The sequence below is a fragment of the Chanodichthys erythropterus genome, chromosome 16, assembly GCF_024489055.1.
Source record: "Chanodichthys erythropterus isolate Z2021 chromosome 16, ASM2448905v1, whole genome shotgun sequence".
Classification (NCBI taxonomy): domain Eukaryota; kingdom Metazoa; phylum Chordata; class Actinopteri; order Cypriniformes; family Xenocyprididae; genus Chanodichthys; species Chanodichthys erythropterus.
In genome coordinates this window covers 26,968,630-26,987,359 of record NC_090236.1, presented here as the reverse complement: position 1 = coordinate 26,987,359, position 18,730 = coordinate 26,968,630, and the positions used below count along the sequence as shown (strand labels likewise).

Here is an 18,730-nt window from a genome sequence, read left to right as displayed (position 1 = left end):
TCAATAGCGTAGCGATTCTTATGTAATGGGGCAGAGTCCTGCAATGGGTCAGGTACCCCATAAAAGTGGCTAAAACGGGTGGATTGTGACATTCCTAAAATTCATGGGCGAGGATGCAGGCGGATAATTAACTCTTTGCGGGCGGGTTGTAGCGCGGATGAAAAATATACGCAATATTTGTATGTCTAAATTACCATTTCACATACGCAACAACAATATGACAAACGACCGATCACGTCACCACCACTGCGACTTTTAACTTGATTTTAGCGTGCGTGATTTATCGCGGGCACGGATCGGGTAACGGGCCAAATATTAATGGGTCTGGGCGGGTGCGGATTTAATTTTTATATTATCACGGGTGACGGGTCGGATCTGGTGCTAAACTTTGCGGGTACGGGCGGGGGCGGGTCTCCAAAAATGAACCCGTGCAGGACTCTATAATGGGGTCAGCTGTATGTTTTCTTGAATTTTACAACGGCTACGAAAGAGGATCAACCAATCAGAATCAAGGCCCGGAACTATCCGTTTTATAATGCAGAGTTAACTGCACAATGGCTTGCTAAAGAGGACAACAAAGTCAGCAAACTTGCAGTTCCGTCTCCATGTTATTGTTTACATGGTGGTCGAGGCTGGTCTGTTACAGAGACGGCTCTGGTCTGTTATTGCTGTGTTCCAGCAGCGTAATGTGGGCAGCCATGCCTTTGTTTTTAAAAGTCTCCATTTTGGTCAATTTCCAGCGAAACGCAACCCTGGAATTTTCAAACTAAAACGGGGTCTGCAGCGTGTCACGTCTGTTTTGGGTTTTTGGTTCATGTCTGTTATTTTGATACTAAGTCACGTTCCATGTCATCTTGCCACCTCTTGTGCTTCCCTAGTTCCCTTGTTCTGTGTGTCTTGCTCTCTGATTGGTTCATTGTCTGATTTGTGCACAGGTGTCCCTTGTTTGCCCATTTGTCTTGTGTATTTATAGCCCTCATGTTTCATGGTTCTTGGTCTAGCATCGTTTGTTTAACCCATTGTGGTGAGTTGTTTGTTCATGCAATGTTCATGCAATGTTCATGTGGCAAATCATATCAGGTTTAGCTTTTATTTTGTGTTCTGTTTATGGATTGTTCACGTATTTTGATTAATAAAACTGCACTTGGGTTCTAACTGCAACTCGCCACAGTGGACTATTCATTACACAATGTTTTCAAAAGTCAACACCAGACATAATACACCGCACGCTTCTCTATTCTTTCACTGGTTTGAGTTAATACATATTGAGGCTGTTATTCTGGGTTCCGTTCTCGTCCATGTATTGTGATTGTTCTGTTCCTGTGTGTTTATATTATCCTGATCTCCTGAGTGTTAGTTATTTTGATTTATTCTTTATTAAAGCTTTTACTGCTGCAATTAGATCTAGCCTCAAATCATCCTTGCTGTAACCATTTGTGACACTGTTAAAATAATAACTCTCTACAGTCTGTTGGTAGGTGTACAGTACAATTTAAAAATGAACAACATGTCTAGAGGCACTGAGTAATCATTGTTCTAAACCTGCTCGGTTTCCCATTAGACAGAAATTTGAACTGACCTTGCTTGAGATTTTGTTTTGTGGCAGGGTGCATTTCCCTGCTGAAAGAGGCCACAGCCATCAGGGAATACCATTTTAATGAAAGGGTGTACATGGTCTGCAACAATGCTTAGATAGGTAGTACGTGTCAAAGCAACATCCATATGGATGGCAGGACCCAAGGTTTCCTTCCAGAACATTGCCCAAAGCATCACACTGCCTCTGACAACTTGCTTCTTCTTCTTCTTCTTTCTTTATTTATAAATTTTCTTCCCATAGAGCAACCTGCTCACATGCCCACTGTTGGCACTTTCAGCCTGGGCACCCTGACTGGTCTGTGGCTATGCAGCCCCATGTGCAACAAACTGTGATGCACTGTGTATTCTGACACCTTTCTATCAGAACCAGCATTAACTTCTTGAACAATTCGAGCTACAGTAGCTCGTCTGTTAGATCAGACCATTGCACTGTTAGATCAGAGCCTTCGCTCCCCAAGTGCATCAATGAGTCTTGGCCGCCCATGACCCTGTTGCCGGTTCACCACTGTTCCTTCCTTGGTCGACTTTTGATAGATACTGACCACTGCAGACTGGGAACCCCCCACAAGAGCTGCAGTTTTAGAGATGCTCTGACCCAGTCATCTAGCCATCACAATTTAGCCCTTGTCAAACTCACTCAAATCCTTAAGCTTGCCCATTTTTCCTGCTTCTAACACATCAACTTTGAGGACAAAATGTTCACTTGCTGCCTAATATATCCCACCCACTAACAGGTGCCGTGATGAAGAGATAATCAGTGTTATTCACTTCACCTGTCAGTAGTCATAACATTATGCCTGATCGGTGTATATTTACTGTTTTTTTTAAGTATATGCCCCTACGCTATATTTGCTCACTCATTTATTATCTGTGTGATGGTGTATTCAAGTGAGCAGCCTGTTATTACCAATATCACGCAGAGTCAAAAACAATGAAAATTAAATACCAGTGGATTTGTTTCTCCTTTCTTCTCTAAGTTCCTTACGGAAACACAATGTATTTGCTTTGAGTCCTTCAAATTTAGTTGTACTAAGTACTGAGGTCATTAGTATCAAGTACAGAGACAATTAGATCAGAAAATCTCTTTGGTTTAAAGGTGCCATAGAACATGTTTTCAAAAGATGTAATATAAGTCTAAGGTGTCCCCTGAATGTGTCTGTGAAGTTTCAGCTCAAAATACCCCATACATTTTTTTAACTGCCTATTTTGGGGCATCAATAACTATGCACCGATTCAGGCTGCGGCCCCTTTAAATTCTCGTGCTCCCCGCCCCCGGAACTTGCGCTTGCCTTAAACAGCATAAACAAAGTTCCCACAGCTAATATAACCCTCAAAACGGATCTTTACAAAGTGTTCGACATGCAGCATGTCTAATTGCGTAAGTATGGTATTTATTTGGATATTTACATTTGATTCTGAATGAGTTTGATAGTGCTCCGTGCTAATGGCTAATGCTACACTGTTGGAGAGATTTATAAAGAATGAAGTTGTGTTTATGAATTATACAGACTGCAAGTGTTTAAAAATGAAAATAACGACGACTCTTGTCTCGGTGAATACAGTAAGAAACGATGGTAACATTAACCACATTTAACAGTACATTAGCAACATGCTAACAAAACATTTAGAAAGACAATTTACAAATATCACTAAAAATCTGCCATTTTTCACTATTGTCCTTGCTTGCTAACCTAGTCTGATGATTCAGCTGTGCCCAGATCCAGACGTTAATACTGGCTGCCCTTGTCTAATGCCTTGAACATGAGCTGGCATATGCAAATATTGGGGGCGTACATATTAATGATCCCAACTGTTACATAACAGTCGGTGTTATGTTGAGATTCGCCTGTTCTTCTGAGGTCTTTTAAACAAATGAGATTTACACAAGAAGGAGGAAACAATGGTGTTTGAGACTCACTGTATCTAATTTCCATGTACTGAACTCGTTATTTAACTATGCCAAGGTAAATTCAATTTTTAATTCTAGGGAACCTTTTAGTAAATACACTTTAGTGTCAAGACACAGAAGGATAGTAGATCATACATGCTGTCTCATTAACTTACAACTCCAAATGGGCCGACTCCCCAAAGAACAAGATAACAAAACTTACCCTCATTATAGAAAAGATTTATGGATGACACGCATTAATGTGAATATACTGGCCACTATGAGGTCCATGTCCAGAATAGAAAACATAATTACTAAAGAGATTATTTCATCTAATGCTTGATAAGCAAATAAACCAAACACTAACTTTGTTTCCCTAGTTGTATAAAATTATTTGAACATAGAAATAATTATTCAGTTAATTATGTACTAGAGTTCAGAATTGCAGACAGAAAATTCAAGCTAGATATTTTACTTTATAACTTGTTAAATATGAATATTTTTCCTACACAAACACATCATTTCACTTGAGAAGGCCTTTATTAACCCCCTGGAGCCGTGTGGAGTACATTTATAACAGACAGATGCACTTTCTTGAGCTTCTTACTCATTGGTCCCGTTCACTGCCATTATAAAGCTTGGATGCCTTGGAAATTTATTAATATTACTCAGACTGTGTTCATCAGAAAGAATAAAGTCATATAAACCTCGGATGGCTTGAGGGTTAGTAAAGTTTGGGATTATTTTCATTTTAAAATGAACTAATCCTTTAAGAAACTTTGTCAAGTTAAAAGTGGTTCAGAATCAGATTTTAAAATGTCTTTAAAAACTGTTCATTCCATATTTCTTCTTCTGGTTGTTTTTGAATGCAAGAACGCATCCTGCAAAAAGCTCATAATGGAAAGCCCATTCAGTCACAACTTCACCTAAGGTGGCTCAGCGGCTTCGTCAGCTATTCTCCATTTACATGATCTCTGAATGAATATCTATCAACATAATTTTAGAAATATGGTTTAGTGTTGACCTGATAACATTTAAGCATTTTAATTTTACTGGAGACTGTAATGACGTCAGCACATTGTCAATTGCCAGAGTGCACGCAAAGGACTGCAGGGCAACCTCTCATGATTTTGGTCTATGATCAAATACAGCTCGACTGGCACAGCAGCATTTCCATACTGCATAATTCATTACCTAAATAAACAGTTTTTGTTGTTCTACACAATAATTCTGGTACTCACCACCTACACCCACCCACACATACAAAAAAAAAATAAATAATGAAGAATTTCTGATGGAAAGAGACTAGGCTTGTTGTTTAGGCTAGTGGTTTCAGCAGGTCAGGCGAGGGCTCAGGCCTCCTGTGAGTGTGCCATTTTGATTAATGAGCTAATGACACTTTAAGTGGGTTGGGGCTCTGGAGAGAAGCACCAGAGAGATGTCACTTCTGTGATAGGACAGACAGAGGTAGGTGAAGGGGATGAGGTATCCCTCTGTTTCCCTACAGCATTGCATTGGTCAAAATAACACATCAATTCCTGTTAAGGAGAGTCAGAATTTCCCCTGGCACAGACATCAGCAATTCACAACTAGCTGCAAGTCACCTGAGCAAAACACAACTTGAAAACATCTTCCTTACAAGAAACAAAAACACTGTGTCTGCTCTGAAAAAAGCTAAATTACTTGAAATAAAAAATAAAAATAGAAATAAATACACCGCTGTTCAAAAGTTTGGGGTCGGTAAGATTTTTTTTTCTCTTGTGCTCACGAAGGCTGCATTTATTGATCAAAAACACATTTCTGTCATGACAACCACTGGAGCGATTGGCATGGTAATGTATATGACAATGTTGATGCATTTGGTCTTGGCGGAATAGATCTGCTATGCTGCTGCAGAGCAAGTATAGGACTTGCTACTGCCAATACATACATGACACGCTGCTGTGAGCAAGTAAGACATACTGCTGCTGTACAAAATAGCATACATGAATTACCTGTAGCAAATCTATACAGGAGGAGCTGGGGAAGGTGGAGGGTTTCTGAAAACGCACTGCACTGCTAAGGCAAATGCTAACCAAGTATTTGAATGTTGAGCATGTGCGCTCAATGGCTGCTGATACAGCTGTGCCCTATAGAGAATTATGTGTTTGCAAGCAGGTTGAGTTAAAGACCTATCAGCCTGCGCCATCTATAGTTTCCTGAATGAACGAAGATGAAGGAAGGTCTTACAGGTTTGGAACGACATGAGGGTGACTAATTAATGACAGAACTTCATTTTTGGGTGAACTAACCCTTTAAAATGTGTGACAAAACTGAATTTTCAGCAGTCATTACTTTCGTCTTCAGTGTCACATGATCCTTCAGTAATCATTCTAATATACAGATTTTGGTGGGGGGAAAAAAAATCTTATTACAATTGTGCTGCTTAATATTTGTATAGAGACCACCTTTTTTAGGATTCTCTGATGAATAGAAAGTTCAAAAGAACAGCATTTATTTGTGATATTATAATGTAAATCTTTACTATCACTTTTGATCAATTTAATGCATTCTTGCTGAATAAAAATACTTACTTTTAAAGAAAAAAATCTTATATGTAAGACTTTATTATACACACTAATGAAGCTTATGATAAATATGTGATTAAAAAAATTAAAATACTACAATGAAAAAACACTTTTGGAATAATATTTAGATATATGATGGGTGTATAAACTTAAATTAAGTTAAATCAACCCCTAAATTGTGATTAATACTGATTATGTCAACAGGGCACTGCTAAACAGAGACAAATGACTAAGCATCTCTGAACACACACCCACACGAGTGCTAATGGCTGCTCAGTTGAGGAGATATAGATCTTTCTGTCATGGGGCATCCAGATAACTCAGCTGAAAATGGAAGGACACCTCGCGGCATGTGCCATGTGACCTTTGGCATGACCTCATTCCCTCTGCACTCTGTTGGAATGCCCTTCAAACGGGAATGCAGGGCAAGTGTCTGTTCAGCCAGCTATGCGCAGCTGTCTATATGACTCTGATCAGGATGCTGCATTAATCCCAGGTATGAGATATTCTCATGGAGCAATTATAAAACACTGCATGAGTGAAGTGCATATGCATTATCTACTACTTTTTTCTTTTTTTTACTTTTGCTTTGGAGAATTCCCTGAGACCACAGTTTCAACTCTAGTTAACACTTTGCTTAAAGCCTTTATATAAAATGAATTGTAAAAGTATTTTAATGCATTGATTATGCCTTGTAATGCAACTTATGCATTGTTTGGTCTCATGAATAATTGTAATGACAGTTATAGTATAATATATAATATATACTATAATATAATACTTATCTATTCATTAAACACAACTTATGAAAGTATAGTGCATTAAAACACATGATAAACAACCAATTTCAGATGTAACAAGGAATCTGCAAACATTATAATGCATTTTAACTATGTCTACAATTATTTATGAAAATATATAAATACCTTATAATGCATTATACATAAAGGCTTTAAGTGTTACCAAAATCCTAAATACCTACATGTTCACTGCTACATGTATATATATTACATAAAGCTGTTTCTACTGCCACCAACTGGATAAAAAAACTGGTAAACCACTGCAACATCTACTCTATCACACAGGGGTAGAGAAGGTGAATAATATGCCCTAATATGTAGTGATAGGCCTATATATCAGTCAGACCAATATATCTAGCTGTAAGAGATAATCTGAGTTTGTTTGTTTTGGGTGTTTTTGTCACATGTTTCAGTTCTGTGTCCTATTTTTCAGTTAGTTTCTATGGTTTTTCATGGTTTGATTAATTTTGGCACCTGTTATTCATGTCGTTGATTGGTTTGTCTGTGTATTTAAGCTCTTGATATTTTTCTGTTTATTGTCTGTTCTCATCGCATTTTAATGGGTTGTTCTGATTCCTAGTTTTCTAGTGTTCTGAGGTTTTTGTTTAATAAATATTAACGGCTGCATTTACATCGTCATTTGCAACCGAAAGCTATTGAAAAACTCAAAATATCAGCAAAAAAATACTCAGAAGTTCATACCACAGACAATTATATTTAAGTTGTGCTCTACATCTGAAATGTTCATGATTAAAGATCATTATTTGATATTCCTGCATTATTCCTGCTTTTGTCATTGAGCAGTTTTAAAACACCTCACTCTCAATAAAACACATTCTTAAGTCACAATGCATTTTGCTTACAAAAGACTTCCACCCTGCAACCATATGAGTTAAAAACCTCACCTGAGTGACCTTCTCTGTCACATTATGGGTCCGGTCTATTAGTTTGCAGGGGGCGATGATGTCTATCTCACTGGGCGGAACAGCGATTAAGGGGTCCAGCTTCATATCTATTAAGTTGTGTGATATTTGGGGACCCCGAACTGATGTCCGAAGCCGAATGAGATCTGAGTCTGAAGTAGCATTCTGTAAGCTGGCTTTGCGGTGCATGGCGCCTAGAAGAGAGAGAAAATGAAAAAAAAGATCTAATTAATCTCATCATCTATTGTTTTGCATGAATTTGTTTTCAATTATTACATGTCTCTCTGGAATACTAAGTGTATAATGACTGTTATACTGTTTATTGGACTGTACATGGCAACATGTTGGTGCTACTATCTTATATCACTCCATGCTCTTTCTCTTTTTATAACAATGCAAGGTAGAATAGTTAATTGGTCAAGTGGTTTTATCATCACCTGTGCTACTGGGTCTGACGGGCAGCTTTCTGTCCCAATTGAAGTCACTGGTGGAGGGTGAGGGCCGCATGCCACACAGGCTCTCACAGGAGCGGCTGTGGGCCATGCTGCAGCTGGACGGAGAGGCCTCTGAGGTGAGGTTGTGCAGACGTGGGGAGGACTGGGAGAAGCCCTGAGGCAGGGGAGGGGACGCTTCTGATGGCTTTGGCTCACGTTCAGAATCATTTTGAGACTTATCTTCCCACAACAACAGCTGAGATCCCCCAAGTGCGGAGCGTTCAGGCAGGGAGAGCAGTTTGTCCAGGGCTACAGACTCATGGCCCATATGGGGCATCGGCTGCATGTAGCCTTTTTCAGAATCTTCATGCAGAGACTGTTTACTGCCACTCAGGGAGCGCAGCAGGGGCAAAGGCAGCCTGAGTCTGTGTCTTCTTGCTGAGGAAATAGGAAGTTAATTATTTTATCAGATCATCATTATGCAATTATGTAATTCAAACACAATAATTTTGACACATAAATCGGGGTCCTAGAAATGCTATAGCTATGCTGTTACCATCCTGCAGCCTAAAGGCATCTTCATTGATGGCCATTTAAAAATAGGTGTGCATTCCATAAAATGTTTTGCAAGCAGCATATAAATTGAGGGCCCTATTTTAACGATCTAAGCACATGGTTTAAAGCGCACAACGCAAGTATCCGAATCCACTTTTGCTAGTTTAAATTTGAGGTTGAGATCTCAAAAAATGAGCATTCAGTAAGATTTTGTTTGGGTGCAGTACCAAATTTTCCCAATTAGATGCCAGCAAAACTTCACTGGTACACACAGTGGTTGGATTAGTGATTTGCAGAACAGTAGAGTTTTTCTCTCTAAAATATTACAAGCACACACACGCATAAAATTTTTTTATTACACACATACAAACCACACTCTGACATCCATACCAACACACCCACACAATTATAGCTGCAAAATGTATCTAATTGGCTCTATAATATGCATAAATCAGGAATAAAGCAAGCATTTGCTTTATGCATGGGCCAAACCTGAGAAAATGGCACAATCTGGTAAAAAAGTAGTAAAAATTTAATTTTGAAGCATTTCCAACAGAATGAAAGCCTATTAACAAAGATTGCAACATTTTATATTTAAATGGCCCCTGGATTAAAAATTGTTTTAAAGCAGAACTAAGTAACTTTTTTACCTTCATAAATAGTTTTCTAAGTCCTTACGATGGTTAATTGACTTATAGTGGTGTGTTTGAGGCGTGCACTAACCCCCTCTGGCACGTCTACGGCAGAAAACAGCACTTGCAAGTTGAGCTTCACTGACCCGACACAATCTCGCCTCATGTTCACGTTCACGCGAGAGTGACAAAATACTTTAAGGTAATTCAAAAACAATGTATATATTATGACTTTATAAGACAATTTAGAAAATTACCCACCTCCATTGAGATTTCTTGTACTGTATTTGCAAAACTACTTCTCTGGTGAGCGTTGTAGTCGTTGTAGTCCAGAGCTGCGCTTGGAGTATTTACAACAGTTTGATTCACTGAAGGAACCTGTAGGGGGAGCTTCGCAAATTTTACTGAGTTCCGCTTTAATGGGTATTTGTGGCACGTTTGTGTGCTGCTGCGCATCCTTATGTGTGTAATAAGTAGACTGTATGCGCGTTGTGTACCCGCATATAGGCGCATATTACTATCACACTCTTTAAATAACAAAACAAATATTGTGCCACTGACTTTAAACCAGGTTTCGGTTGGTCAATGGCGCAGTTATTTCAGTTGCCTCAAAATAGCAATATTGCGCCTGAACACACCTCGTTTTCAGACCAGCACAGGGGCACAAATGGGTACAAATGCATTTGCTATTTAAACAACGTGGCGCAGAACGTGAAACTGATAACTGCGTGGGGCTGAAACAAGCAAAAAACATTTACGTCATGCCTGGTGCCGCATTTCGCCGGGTGTATGATAGGGCCCAATATATGCCATTATATCGTAAAGATTATTCAGACACTAGATATAATTTTTTATATTTTTTTTACTAGCAGGTACAGGACATTATAGTTCATTTATGTAAGTGAGGATAGCAAAATAAAGTAATCTGTGATATTTTATACCCAAAAATTCCTCATTCAGTGGACTACCAATAAAATTGATAAATAATTGGGGGCAAAACTTATTCAGACACTTTGACCTGACCATGTTTTGCTTAAGTGTTATCTGACATAATTAAGATTATTTTTTTCTGACACAGTTTAACTTGATCTTGTCATATTTTAATACCATTTTTTTTTTAACTATAGTGAATAAACTATAATAATGAATAAAATGTTCAAGATGTCTGAATAAATTTTGGTTTTATATATATAAATATGACTGTATATATTAGATGATAGATAGATAGATAGATAGATAGATAGATAGATAGATAGATAGATAGATAGATAGACAGACAGACAGACAGACAGACAGACAGACAGACAGACAGACAGACAGACAGACAGACAGACAGACAGACAGACAGACAGACAGACAGACAGACAGACAGACAGACAGACAGACAGACAGACAGACAGACAGACAGACAGACAGACTGTACGATACAAATTATTCCTGAACCTATTTGACACATTCTTTACAAACATGAAGCAACACCAAATCAAAAATCCAGATTCAATATAATGTCATGAATCAAATCTGTCAGTCCCATCTGAGTACCTTTAGAGAGCCAGGGGATGGTGTGTTTGTGGTTGATGTCTCTGCACGGTGAGCTGTCGATGGGTCGGTCCGGCTGATCTGCCAGCTCAAAGTTCAGGATAAACATGATGACTACACCATCCTCATTCTTAACTGGAACCACATCCACAAGGCACGGCAAACACACACCTGCGTTGAGAGTGGGAAATCGGAACATTTGCAATAATGGCCACACATTCAGTGAAATTCTGGGTACAGAAAAGGTCTTCAAAGGTTTCTGTCACCACTAGAGGGCAGCACACAACAATAGATCTGGTCACATTCTAAACACAGCTGATTCAGACTTAAGTATTTAAGTGGATTTATTATTTTTCACAACCTGTCCACCTCAAAAGCTATTACAATCGATAAGTGAATAGAAGGTCTGTGGTAAGGTCTGTGATAACTAGCTTGGCAGATGTCCTGAGCCCAGACTGTTCACTGTGGCAACTGATAGCCATCCCACATTGGCACTGTGGTCCCTGCTCTCTCACACTGCCAAACCAATCAGCCCCTCTCTGTGCCAGTCTGATGGGCCAGCATTGATGGCCAGGAGTGGTTCACAACAGAGATGAACTCAAGGGCAGACAGGACGACAATAGAACCGGGAACACGGTGCCATCTCTCAGGGATTAAAGAGAGAAACACACTTCCTCTGTAAATAATTTCATTCATACCAGTAGCATCTGCTACAGTAAAACACAGTCACGGAGAGCATAACCATCTGCCTCTTAACACTGGCATTTTCTGCGTCATAATCTTCACAGGGATATAAGATACCAGACCAATACAGGTGAGCACAAATGCTGATGTGTTATTATACAGGCTAAGCTCTCCATAAATGCATTTTATATGGAAATATCTCAAGATACAACATTGCTAGTGAAAAACAAAAGGGTGTGACCTGGTCAATGGGTCTAATTTGCAAATGCAAGCCTTTTAAGAGCTGCCCACACACATTCTCAAGAGAAACTCGTGCTCTAATTTGCAAATGTCAAGGTATGTCTGTTTACATCCATGAAAAAAAGGCAAGCTTTCATTTGCAAACCTTACAAACTAAATCGGATTTTGACTTTTTCAGAACCAAGGACAGAGGCGGCTATTAGGACGAGGGAGGTTAATGCCACCAGAGGAAATTGTATTGTTTTCATAAGAACATAAGCACCATGGAAAACTGAAATTAATAATGGGATTTAGAGGCTCTAAAGCCTGACACACGCCCTCATCTGTCTCTTCCTCTCCACCACATCCTCTTGTCTGTCATGAGGATGCAGGTTAAGATGCACTGTATCGTTTTCATCATGTGCTTTCAGCTAGATATTCCTGAAAATCCAGCCACCACAATGACAAAACCACAGGGTGTTTTCTAGGAAGTGGTGGTTATAGAGAGAAAAGACTAACTGATTTAAAATGCTTTTTGTGGCCTTGGTCTATCACTTAGGTTTCTCATTTGCAGATTAACAAGGCACTTAGTGCCCTCATGTAAAATATGATGGGGGTTTTTTCCCCAGTGTTTTACATTCCATGTAAAGGCCTATATGGAATCTTTGCAACTCTGAAAAAAATTAGCAGAATTTATTTAAATATGGTAAAATTAGCTGAAAAGAGAACACTAATATCTGCTACAGACTATGCGATTTCAGCAATCCTATAAGATTATTGCAAATCACACTGTACGACATGGATCTAATAAACTTGGGTATGACATGTATGTATATTGTATGATAATGGCACCGATTGAATTGAAGGCTATGACACAAGTTAGTATAGAGGAATAAAACATTGTCAGCATGCGCTAGTGTTACGCAAATAGAGCAAGATGAATCGCACTTTGGCAATTGTGGTTTTTATGTGCGCTGAAAAAAGAGGAGGAAGCAAAAGAGGAGAATATGGACACGGTCATGGCTAGGGAAAAAAAGCCAACTTGGCATGCCAATTTTGCAAATGGAGCTTGAAGTAAGTAGTTTCAAGTTTTAGCGCCATGTCGCATCGACCAATATTCCATTTCATTTTTATTGTCTAGTAAGTAGAAGTAGGTCATAGCAGCAAACACACTTTGAGATAAATCATGCTAAATTTCTGACAGTGTCATAAAATTATCACAGACTATCTTTGGTTGCAAGACTGTGACAACGGCTGTCTTTGAACCTCTCTCACTGTATGATGTAGACCACCATTTAGGAGCCACGACCACAGAAATCGCCACGATCGTTCATCTTTTATCTGGGACTGCTCAAAATTGTACAATGTGTACCGGGCATAAGGCTGCATTCACACTGTTTATCCAAATCTGATTATTTTTCTATCCGATTGGAATCTGATCTAAAATTACTGATCCGTTCAGATTTGATTTGTGTGTCCCATGCTGCTCTTTCGTTTTCCAGAATATATGCATTGGCAATGATGTAGCATTGGTGGATATACGCTGAAAACAACAACAACAACCACAACATGGAGGGGTTTGAAATAGAAATTTTGTCTTATTTACAATATGACAATGCGTAGCCGTTATTTTAGCCATTTAACGTGGCCTTTCATTTCTCATCTTCTGCTCCTCCGGCACTTTGCAACAACAACCTTGTTTTTGAAGCAACTTTCAGAATGTGTCCTATAAAAACGTGGCATTTACATTTTATGTGGCATGAGAAAGTCACATAAACCACGCGAAATCCAATCAGAGCAGTCAGACTGGATTCTGACTGGAAACAGATTTCCAGAAATATGATTTGAATATGATTTCAAACCACACTTTAATGTAACTCAAAACATATTTGTAAAAAACTTAATGTTTCATTTCATCAGATTTCGCATTTCCTGTGATTTTTTTTTTTTCACACTTGCTAAATCTGATCAAATTTCAATCGGATATGCACAAAAAACGGATTTGGACTGACAGTCTGAAGATAGCCTAAGACACTCAGAAATAATTAGTTTTTTATTAGAATTATGAGTTTAAATCAGTCTGACAAATCCACTAAATGAACTTACTGAATCTGTCAGAGCCTCTAGTGAACCAACATATGACACACTTGCTGAACTGCAGGTTCCAGGTCAATGAATCATTACTTCAATATCCATTAAGCCACTTTTACTTGCTGTGTCACCAAGAAAGCAAAAATATATTCTCTCTTTATTTGTACACATTACATCTGTCGCATATATGCAGAAAGCATCAAACTGGCTAGAATACTTAATAAACAAATAATCATTGGCAAAGGGATGTATGTAACTTCATGAATGAGTTGCATATAAATTCTGCAGAAATTTGCAAAAAATCTACAATAATAGATCTCATGCATTTTTATTGTTTTAAATGTTGGGCAAGTATTTATTCTTTGGAATACCTGCTGCAATAACATAAAGTGAGATGTAGCAGGTAGCTCTGTATCGCCAGTATATATCCTTGTGCTTCCTTATCCTCTCGATTTACTCGTAAGATTTGAATATCGTAATAAAACAAATTGCATGCAAATTTAGATAATAGCCTAAGGTTTGAGCTGAACTGCTGCTGTATTCATGACTCCTCTCAGAAAAACAGCAACTACAAGCCTACCAGAGTTCATGTTACACTGTCAGCTTTGAAAATACCTTGAAATTTGAAACAAATGAATGTGAAACAAAAATGTGAAACAAATTTTAAACCATGTCAAAACACAACTTAGTCAATAAATCAATGGACAAACAAAAGCTTTAAATACAATGCTCTGCAATACAGAATTAAACTACAGGATGATATTAGGAGATGATCTATTAACATTTCCATATTTGATCATTTTCACTTATAAATCATTCAGCAAGTTTGACTCTAACTTCCATAATATGGTTATATCCACTGCAAAATCAGGTTAACAACATACAAATAAATAAGTTAATAAGGTCTATCAGTATCTTAAAAGTAGGTAACTTCAAACTCAGCTGAATGCTGAGGAAGGCTTTCTGATAGACTCTCCTATGAGAGTTCAGGGATGAAGAACGGACATTTAAATAATTAACTCCTAGAGATGGTTTCAGTCATTACTCTGTCTAATTATAGCAGAGGAGGCCATTACCAGAATATGAAGACTGATGAGCAGGGTCATCCTCTGTCTTATGCGTTGATCGGAGGTTTTCCATTGGACCTCTCCTTGTTACGCTTATAATTGGGTCATGTTTGAGAATGTCTGATTATTCAGCAGTTCTGCATTGTTATAATAAATGCTGTTATTACTGCTCATGTTATAATATTTAGATTATTTCCCCCTGGTTTCATAGACAAAGCTTAAGCTTAGTCCCAGACTAAAATGCACTTTTGAGCAGTTTTAATTGAAAGCAGTGACATTTCTTAAAATATGCCAGTGCCACTGTTTTGTCTCAAGATGCACACCAGTAATGTTATTTTCTAAGGCATGTTTATAAAATCTACTTAAATGTCATAATTGAACTAAGGCCTAATCCTGGCTTAATCTGGCCTTTATCTTTTATAAAGTGATGTTTCACCTAAAAAAAAAAAGAAAGTTCTGTCATCATTTAATGTCTTTGAAAATTTGTGCAACTTATTTTCACACAGGTCAGGAAAAAAAAATCTCGCTTTGTCACGCCGCAATTGATCACGCCTGGTGTGAATAGCTCCATAGTGATCTATTGTTTCGATTCAAGAGCATCATTGCATTATACATTCGCATCGCTTAATCGTGCTCAGTGTGAAAGGCCCTTTACTTAAGTTCGATGAAAGTGAATGGGGACCAGAGACTGAAGAATCCAAATCAGAATTTTGTGCTTATCTGATCATATTTAGAAAGTGTGAATGGCACATGAAATGCAATTTTTAGAAATTTTGAGCAAAATACATATGTGGTTTAAATCCTATTCATGTTGGATTTCTGGAAATCCATTTCAGTCTAACTACTCTAATCGGATTTGCTTGATTTATAGCTATGTTCAGACTTCAGGCAAACTGAATTTGTACTCAATCTTTTCAGGCAGACTGTCTGCGCTATTAATTGCAAGTGATCAAATAAGATTTGTGTGTCCAGACACAACCAACCTATCTGCATGAGTTGCTTTGGTAACAATGTAGGCGTTACCCACATTTGTGATGAAGCTTTCAAAACAGATGCAGGAAAAATGGAGGTGCATCATCTCGCTCTCCAAATAAGCGCCCTAACGAGGTGCAGAACTCCTCCGTCACACAGCAAAAACCATTGTAGAAATCTTTGGACATTCCTTTTGAATATGATATTAATACATTTGGCATTTCAGTCAACAGTTTTGACATTATCGTTTTGACATTATCGTTCACTCATTAAGAGTAATGCAAAAGACAGTTTGAAATCCGATTTGACCAGCCAGAGCGTCCAGACTGAGATGCATCTGTAAAAATTCGATTCCATGTTGTTGTTGTTTTGTTTTTTTGCTGTCCAGACATTTTTAAAAACCCATCTGGATAAAATCTGGATATGCAAAAAAGTCGATTAAAATTTTTTAATTTTTTTTTTTAAATTCGCTCCAGCGCAGCAGCCACACATTACCATGCTATAAATAAGACATCTGTATTGCAAACCCCTCCAACGCTTCTGTTGTTGTTGTCGTTTTTGACATATGCCTACCAATGCAATGTCATTGCCATAAAAACCAATGCAGATATTCCAGAAAACCAAAGAGTGCCATGGGACACACAAATCTAATCTGAACATTTGCGATAGATCAGATTCCAATTCAGATACACAAATAATCGGATTGGGACTGACAGTGTGAACACAGCCTGACAAGCTCCAAAAATGACAAAAAGCATCATCAAAAAAGTGTCCATATGACTTACGCAGCACTATATTTCAGAATGTTCCGAGGTCATACAATCATTTTTTTGCTTGTTTGTTTGTTTTTGTGAGGAACAGTTGGAAATTTTGCCTTTGCTTGACCATTCACCATTCATTTTTATTATATTAAGAAAAAGCAGATTGGTTATTCTATTAAAAATAACTCATCATGAAGGCATGCAACAAATATATGACAAAATTTTCATTTTGGTGAAATATTTCTAAAAGGGAAAAGAATAATAGGCCTACCATTATTTTTTATCAAATATAAAGCTCAAACTAATGAGGTTCTGTTATCTCATTAAGGTAAAGAAAAAAAATGTTAGTGAAGTTTGAAATGGGGAGTTCCTATTAAAAGTCGTCCCCAGATCATTTACTCCAAGAGCACAAACTGCCCCAGAGGTCATCATTAAGTGATAATCTGCTATGCTTTATACCATTTCCTCATAGTTAAACCTCAGAGGACCAACAAAGAGATGAGCATTCACTAATTGAGTCGACTTTGGAATTGCTCTTTTGTGTTGGAGGATTACTGGTGCAACCACCATTAGTTCCATGCTCACGCTTTCAACGTCCTTCTCAAGGACTGTCTTCAGAAGCAAGGATCTTTGGTGTGCCTTTATGGGAAAATGGGCATTTGTGCACTGGCTAAAATAATTAGAAGGCAGTATTTCTTAAGGTTCGTGAAACAAAATGTATGCTGATTATACTAGTTTTCTAATCAGAAATAGATTTTTGTACATGCCTAGAAGGTTTTGAATATTTCTCCATGGCCGTTATGTGTATTGCAGAATTTTGCTGAAGCATCATTATCCTTCAAAGTTCCTTCAGAGGAGCTTTTCATGTGTCCTTCCAGCAGGTAATTTGTGTAGAAACTTCCAGTAGTCCTCTCTAGAATGTAGGACGTTATTACTGACCATGACATCTTCATTACCTCACATTAGTTTTCAGTAATAAATGACCCTCTGGACTATAGCCATCTACATATTTATAACACGTCCACATCTTCTTGTATTTATCCTTTTAGTAACTAAAAAACCTTAGTGCAAAGTCCTTCTGCTGATTTTTAAGGTTGTTTTGGAACTCACACACAAAACCGCATCCCTTTAAACGTGATTTCATCAGTAATCATATGTATTTGTATGTATAGTTTGCGTCTACCATTATTAATGCACTGACAGCATCTAAAATGTAAATTTTTTGTATGAACAACTTACATATAAATGTTTGCAAATCTTTTTAAATTCATGGAATAATTATTTCCTGGATATGTTGATTTTACTGTATTTAAATCAATGGGTCTTATTCATGAAACACGAGCAGAACGAATTTTTGTGTAAATCGTGTGTAAAGTGGTTGTGGCGTAAATTTTCGGATTCATTAAACTGTTCGTATTTTCCAAATGTTAGTTGGTACAAAAGAAATCTACACCTGCTCCCAGCCACGCGTAAATAGTGCGTTTAACATCCCAACGTTTTGCTCATTAATAAGGCTGCATTTTAATTCACCTTAATAAGGTACATATTTACACAGCAATTTGAAAAAATATTATATATAATAATTACATACGTTTTCTTTTAACTTTTATTGTGAGAGCCAGTAATAGCATCTACAAACGGAGCACTTTAATCAAATAATTAATTGATTTCAATAGGGCTGGGCAAACTAATGGCCCCTTAATTGTTATGGCAATTGTTTCCTATAAAATAGCCAAAATCTTTCGTTTGATGTCATAATATGATGCCCATATATAGTTGTCAGTCGGATTTAATGGGCGGGATTTATGGTAATTGAGAATGAGTGTACACGCGCGTCCCATTTACGACTGATTGGAATTCATTAACACACGCACACATTTCACTATCACTTCTGATGTTTACGAAGTATTTGTGAATCAGGAGAAGAGTTTTCGGGAAGGTCTCTTTACGCGCAAATCACTCACATGTTTACTTGTGTATTTACGAATGTTTCATGAATGAG

General features: G+C 37.8%; 1 protein-coding gene across 2 annotated transcripts in view; it reads right to left on the bottom strand.

The window, feature by feature from the left end:
• The window catches only part of kcnh2a (potassium voltage-gated channel, subfamily H (eag-related), member 2a), a 56,139-nt gene that overhangs the window by 34,758 nt on the left and 2,651 nt on the right, over positions 1 to 18,730 (bottom strand). For both annotated transcript variants that reach the window (XM_067362241.1, XM_067362242.1), the window contains exons 3-5: positions 10,938 to 11,105; positions 8,212 to 8,646; positions 7,757 to 7,968 (exon numbers count right to left, since the gene is read on the bottom strand). In XM_067362241.1, coding sequence (XP_067218342.1) covers positions 7,757 to 7,968; positions 8,212 to 8,646; positions 10,938 to 11,105 — 815 coding nt within the window. The remainder of the gene's footprint in view (positions 1 to 7,756; positions 7,969 to 8,211; positions 8,647 to 10,937; positions 11,106 to 18,730) is intronic.